At 37.2% G+C, this 6,970-nt stretch overlaps 2 protein-coding genes across 2 annotated transcripts in view; both read right to left on the reverse strand.

Moving 5' to 3' along the window:
- LOC106873171 (probable E3 ubiquitin-protein ligase DTX3) overlaps nucleotides 1-6,970 on the reverse strand; it is a 486,006-nt gene that overhangs the window by 21,557 nt on the left and 457,479 nt on the right. The window lies entirely within an intron of this gene.
- The window catches only part of LOC106873174 (pyridoxal phosphate homeostasis protein), a 23,507-nt gene continuing 20,697 nt past the window's right edge, over nucleotides 4,161-6,970 (reverse strand). Inside the window, exon 7 of the mRNA XM_014920403.2 lies at nucleotides 4,161-4,775. Within this exon, the coding sequence (XP_014775889.1) occupies nucleotides 4,659-4,775 (117 nt within the window). The 3' untranslated portion in view covers nucleotides 4,161-4,658. The remainder of the gene's footprint in view (nucleotides 4,776-6,970) is intronic.

The raw sequence follows: 6,970 nt of genomic DNA on the forward strand, positions 1-6,970 counted from the left end.
AAGTGTCTTCTACTATAGCCTCGGGCTGACCAAAGCCTTGTGAGTGGATTTGGTAGACGGAAACTGAAAGAAGCCCGTCGTATATATGTATATATATATGTGTGTGTTTGTGTCTGTGTTTGTCCCCCCCCCAACATCGCTTGACAACCGATGCTGGTGTGTTTACGTCCCTGTAACTTAGCGGTTTGGCAAAAGGGACCGATAGAATAAGTACTAGGCTTACAAAGAATAAGTCTTGGGGTTGATTTGCTCGACTAAAGGCGGTGCTCCAGCATGGCCGCAGTCAAATGACTGAAACAGGTAAAAGAGTATACTGGGAGAGATATACTGCTTGGAGTTTATGGTAAGCTTGCTGATATAGCAACACATGGCTGACCCAACATAAGTGGAAACAATAGTGCTACATTCATGGTAACGGAGATTCTTGTCTTCTATGTCATCTGTCTAAATTGTCTTTCTGGGTTGTCTGGTGGTAGAAAGAATGGTGACATATCGTGCAGCTGTTTCAACATTCTACAATTACTGCCAAAAAACAGCCTTTTAATGGGGTACAAAAAGATTCTAGAAGGCTGAATCATATGGTGGCTTGGCTGATTGGTTGCTTAATAGACTGATCAAGTGATACTATTGTGGTTCGGTTGTCATGCACAGCCGGCTACCTGGCGGTTCGGTTTCAAATCCCTGCTACACTAGCAATGAATAATGAAACTTATTTCTGTCCACTTTAGTCGGATCAATATTTATTATCCCCAAGGCGGTGAGCTGGCAGAAATGTTAGTACACTGGGCGAAATGCTTAGCAGTATTTTATCTGTCTTTACATTCTGAGTTCAAATTCCGCCAAGGTCGACTTTGCCTTTCACCCAGTTGCGTACTGAGGTTGATCTAATCAACTGGCACCCTCACCCAAAATTTCGGGCCTTGTGCTTAGAGTAGAAAAGAATATTTATGCTGGCTATTGCTGAGCGCAAATTCTATTAACAATGGATTTCTTTCCCCTTCTCTCTACTTCTCCTTCATTTGATAGAATCACTATCTGTGTGACCATTTGAGGCTCTTGATTTTGCATTGATGTTTTTTCTTTCTTTCTCTCTCTCTCTCTTCTATAAAATATATTCCTTTTCACTGAATTATTGCAAATTGTAACAATTATTTTGTACTCCCAACACTGTAGAAAGCCTGTCAGATGCTGCAGATATTTTATTTTTGCTAATAAGCATACCATCTCACTGTCCAAGTTCAAAATCATTCTGTGATCGATTTTTACCTCTGATCACATTAGACTCAATGAAATAAAATGCCAACAGAAGTAATTTAAACAATAAAAAATTGATATTTGTCCAAGAACACTTTCCAACTGGATTCCCATGTGTGACCTGCTGAGATTATAGACATTATCCAACCATCTCATTCTTGCTCTACCCCTAGGTCTCCTGTCAATTGACTCAGCTTGAAAAATCTGTAGCAAGACTTGAAACTGAGTCATCAATTTGCAAAGTTTAACTCATGACATAGCATAACTTTGTTTATATGTGAAGCCGAGTTATTGGCCAATCAGCAGTCAGATTTCACATGTTAGATCCTTCTGGAATGTTCTGGTACAAAAGTTATATAAAGGCTTGTATTTAGCACCAACTTTCAGTGTGTGACAACCCACAGACCAACCCCACACACTTTCTTGCTATTATAATAATTGTTTTTACAACCCCTGCTCAACCTGGATATGTCATTATAGTTGACCGATATGAATTTAATTTGTATATCTTTTACCTGTCTTGGTAAGCTTCAGTACAAAGCTTTTGTATTCAACTATTGATGAATGTTGCAGAGTTATTCTTTCAATTGTATTGACTTGATGTAGAAATTATGTAATTTATGACCACCTGAACATTACTTGTGCAGTGAAATTAAATTTACTATTTAATATACAAAGAAAGTAAACAAAGTTTGTTATAGAAGCATTGAGATGTATTGAAAGATAGAGAAATGAATTTTTTTATTCTCAAATGCGTGATAATGCTAATAAATAAAAACGTATTTTTCTGCAATGTATGGATATTTTATCCTGATCACACTATTTATTAGCATTATCACATGTTTGAGAATAAAAAAATTATTTCTCTATCTTACTATTTAATGTTTGCATGATGTTGTTTCATCATTCACACACAGCCTCACATGCATACCATTAAATGCAACAAATTTATCTTGTGATTTTATCCTGTGACTTTCTAATTACACATCCATAGGCCAGGAGCTAAGACCTCTCAATGCAGAGAAATTGCAGCGCCATCTGGAGAGACTCCCTGATCTCTGAGCTATGCTCTGTCACGTAATACTACTCAAGAGATTCTTTGGAAGAAACCCCATTTCAACTACTTGTATTCGTGGTCATACTCTTTTGACCATTACTTAATATTCCTCCATACTCTCAGTTGTTTATGCTTGAAAATCCAGCCAGAAAGTGTAATGATGGTTTTTTTCTGATAGGACCCTATGGAAGAGGTGCCTGAGGACTCTATGCCCATGACCTTCCCAGGAATAATGAGCGGAGAAGATGGATATTTGTCAGATAAGCAGAGCAATTGCTTTGATAGAAACTGCAAAGCACAAGTTCAATATCTTGCTGGCTATTGTTTTACTTTGACCACAAAGTGAAACAGGAGTGAGCTGGAAAATTAAAGCAACAATTAGCTCAATGTATAATTATGCAATATCTATGCAATGATTATCTCTATGATGATATAGCCCAGATGATTTACAAGGGGACACCCAAAAGTAACCAGAAACATTTTCGGTGGGACAAGCTTGTTGTACTTTGGGCTTCTGCTGCTAGAAGCCACTTGATGCAACCCTCAGGCATCAGTCTACCAACTGGTGTCATCAAGTGAAGTTGTACAGCTATGTGGTGTGTCTTCCTTCTGCAATGCTTCCCCACTATTCGTTGATTTTTGTGGTGGCTGAAACAGAGGAACAGCATGCTTCTGTGAAATTGCTTTCTGCTAGGGAAAACAGTGACTGAAACAGTTGTCATGCTTCAGACAGCTTAGAAGTATGCTGCCATGAGCAAAACACAAGTTGACAAGTTTACAAGAAAATTCTCTAACCAGTTGAATTATTTCAAACTTTAACTAGATTTTCTTCAAATTTTCGACACTGACGTAGATGGTAATGCTGAAACAGCCAATGGTGACACACCAGAAGTCACAATTGTATTTAATGAAATACATTTAAAGTCAACGCACACACGCATGCACACACACAAATCCCCTTGACTTTTTCTGTCATCAGTCCTGGAACTCAGTTTCCATACTGTCTAAGTGAATGAGATCACATTTCTCCAGAACAGGATGGATTATTTATTTACAGCTGAGTAAATTGAAGCAATGTGAAATGAAGTTTTTTTTTTTGTTCAAGAACATTATGCGTTGCCCAGTTCAGAAATTGAAACCATGATCTTGTGAATGCAACACCCTAACCACAAGGCCACATGCCTTCATACACACACACACAAATAAAAACAGACTATTTCAGTGCCTTTTTTTTGTTAAAATGCCATTTGTGGAATGTTGTGGCATTTACACATATACAGATGAAAAATAAAATACATAAGGAACAAATGAAAATATATATGTACAAGTACAAAACCATATACAGGTCTCTACACAAAATTTGAAATTAAAAAAAAAATATTTTCCAGATTTGAAATCTCCTTTTTTTCTCATGTGAATTAAAAAAAAAAATTCGAAAAAAGGTGAAAAGTAAAGAAAATGGAGGTGTGAAGGGATGAAATTAAAATTTTGAAAATGTGTTTTTTTTTTCAAAATTGTAATCTCTGATATCAAAAACATAGGAGTTTAAAGAAATTTTTGACAAAAAAAAAGGCAAAAAAAAGCAGGTGGGGTATGAGTGCTCACACCCATCCTCTGCTCAAACAAATAATGCCACTTGTATGATGGTGACACCTATTTGCAACCATCACACATTGTCAAGACTTACACACATGACAGGCTCCTTTTAGTTTCCAATTATCAAAGCCACTCCCAAGACTTTTGTTGGCCTGGAGCTATAGTAGAAGACACTTGACCAAGGTGTTATGTCATAAGAGAGAACCTGAAGGTATGTGGTCAGGAAGTACTCTTCATGAAAGAAAAAGACAGATTTAAAAAAATTAAATCCTTTGTTTTATTTTCGTCAACGTCATTAAACATTTCTTGATGGAAACATTTTTTTTTCCAAAGAGTCAACAGCAATATTTTTTCTAGTTTTTATTTTTGACCCTTTAGCATTTAACCTGGACATATTCAGCCAAAATATCCAATCTGTTTTATGTTAAAACCAGCTAGATCTTAGCTTCTTGTACCTACACAACAATGTCATTCTAAAAATAAACAATTGCATTATTGAAATCTCAAAGCATAATTAATTCAAAATAATGTGAATAAATCAACTTGACATGTATTAGAGTAATCTGAATGCCAAACAGTTAAATATAACATGTTTCATATGGTTCAGTTTACTTGTAGATGTTGTCCTAGACTAGAATGCTGTATAAATCTCTTTAAGGAATTTCAAAATGATTCTTGTTGCCTACTTTAGTCAAATGGAAAGTTCTAAGTCATACAGTTTAATAAAGAATACTTCTTGAGTTAAGGTTTATCATTTTGATTTCTCGTCACTATTTGTGAGATGGTTGTCTCCTTGAGCTTTTGCAGGATATGAACGAGCACCAAAAATGAGACTACCCACACGAACATTACTGCTTCCTGATTCAATCTGTAAAATAAGAAAATGGTTATATTACTAACTAGCAAACACACCCATCCTTCGGCCTATTTAACATATAAATAAATAATAAATCAAAAAAATATGTAAGCAACTAAAAAATATTCTATAATGCAAATACAGGACCATATAGATTAAAAAAGTATGGAAAATAGTTGAAATATATAAACAAAATCCTTTCACTTTTATAATATTCTCTAACCAAAACCCTAAAACAATATACACCAATACACATATAAAAAAATATAGAAATTAATAATACAAAATTACAATATATAAATAAATAATAAATCAAAAAATGTGAAAACCACTAAAAAATATTCTCTAAAGCCAATATACAACCATATAGATTAAAATAGTATGGAAGACCCTACATGCTAAAAGACTATATATATACAATGAATTAGAGAAAACCTGTGTAAACCACTGTTTTTCCAGGTTTTTCCATTTACACAGGAGCTCTGGGTAAAATGTTGCAGTGCATGACCATCCTTGGCACATAAGTGTGTAAAGTTTGGTGAAAATCGGTTGAGAATTGTGGAAATGTATGCATTAGTCAATACACACACACACACACACACACACACACACACACACACACACACACACACTGTGATTTATATATACTAGATAATAAATGTGAAATTCTCTCTATCTGGGACCTCTCAGTCTACATTTGCTCAACATAGACATTTTGGAATCAGGATGATCCCGGGATTGAAAACCTGCCCTTCATTTAGTTCTTGAACATCTAGCATTGGGATTTGATTTAAAAGCATTTGGGTTGCTATTTCTAGCAGGTAAAGCTTGACTGATTCCTGCCATCTTGGTTGGTGTTTGTCGGATGACGTCAGAGATCAACGGGGAGCTAAATGACATTCACTTCGTTAATTTTACATCGCAATAAGAACTTTGAGACAAATTCACCAACAGTTGGGATTCAAACTGGGACAGAACAATAGAATGATTACATTACAGAATTAATGCTCATCTGTCCTTTAACCTCTGATCAAACACCACCGGCGCATACAGTCATTATAGATGTATTATAGTGATGCTATTTTGCTCTCCTTAGCAGGTCCAATTAGCACTCCACAGGAGATAGCTTAAAAGTTTGCATGGAAGGCAGCTTTTAAGCTAGTTATTAATAAACTTTGAGTTATTACACAGAGAAAGAGGGGGAAGAGAGGGAGGGGAGAGGTATGTATGTGTGAGAGAGAGGGAGGGGAGAGGTATGTATGTGTGAGAGAGAGGGAGGGGAGAGGTATGTATGTGTGAGAGAGAGGGAGGGGAGAGGTATGTATGTGTGAGAGAGAGGGAGGGGAGAGGTATGTATGTGTGAGAGAGAGGGAGGGGAGAGGTATGTATGTGTGAGAGAGAGGGAAAGAGAGTGACTGTATTAATCTTTGTAAAAATGTATGATTGTGTAAGTATATATATGTGAGTATGTAAGCTTGCGTCTGAGTGTATATGTATGTCCGTGTGATTCATCATCATCATCATTGTTTAACGTCCGCTTTCCATGCTAGCACGGGTTGGACGATTTGACTGAGGACTGGTGAACAAGATGGCTACACCAGGCTCCAATCTGATTTGGCAGAGTTTCTACAGCTGGATGCCCTTCCTAATGCCAACCACTCCGAGAGTGTAGTGGGTGCTTTTATGTGCCACTGGCACGAAGGCCAGTTAGGAGGTACTGGCAACGGCCATGCTCAAAATGGTGTATTTTACGTGCCACCTGCACAGAAGCCAGTCCAGCGGCACTGGCAACAATCTCGCTCGAATGTCTTACATGTGCCACTGGCAGAAGTGCCAGGAAGGCGACGCTGGGCACAGGTGCCATCACGATTTCGCTTTCGCTTGCCCCAACAGGTCTTTGGAAGCCGAGTTTCATGTCCAATGAAGGAGACGACGTTGGCATGGGTGCCAGTTGTCGAATTTAATTCGGGAGTGACTGCTTACATAAATATATATATATATTTCCATGCATGTATGAACGAGCGAGTGAGTGAGTGAGTGAGTGAGTGAGTGAGTGAGTGAGTGAGTGAGTGAGTGAGTGTATTTAAAACATTACTGAAAGTTAACAGAGAAGTTGGCTCATTAGTTTGAGCCAATGCTTACAAGCTTTGGTATCAGCATCATTATCATCATTTAATGTATGCTTTCCATGCTGGCATGGGTTGGAT

This window comes from Octopus bimaculoides, chromosome 14 (genome assembly GCF_001194135.2).
Source record: "Octopus bimaculoides isolate UCB-OBI-ISO-001 chromosome 14, ASM119413v2, whole genome shotgun sequence".
Taxonomy (NCBI): Eukaryota; Metazoa; Mollusca; class Cephalopoda; order Octopoda; family Octopodidae; genus Octopus; species Octopus bimaculoides.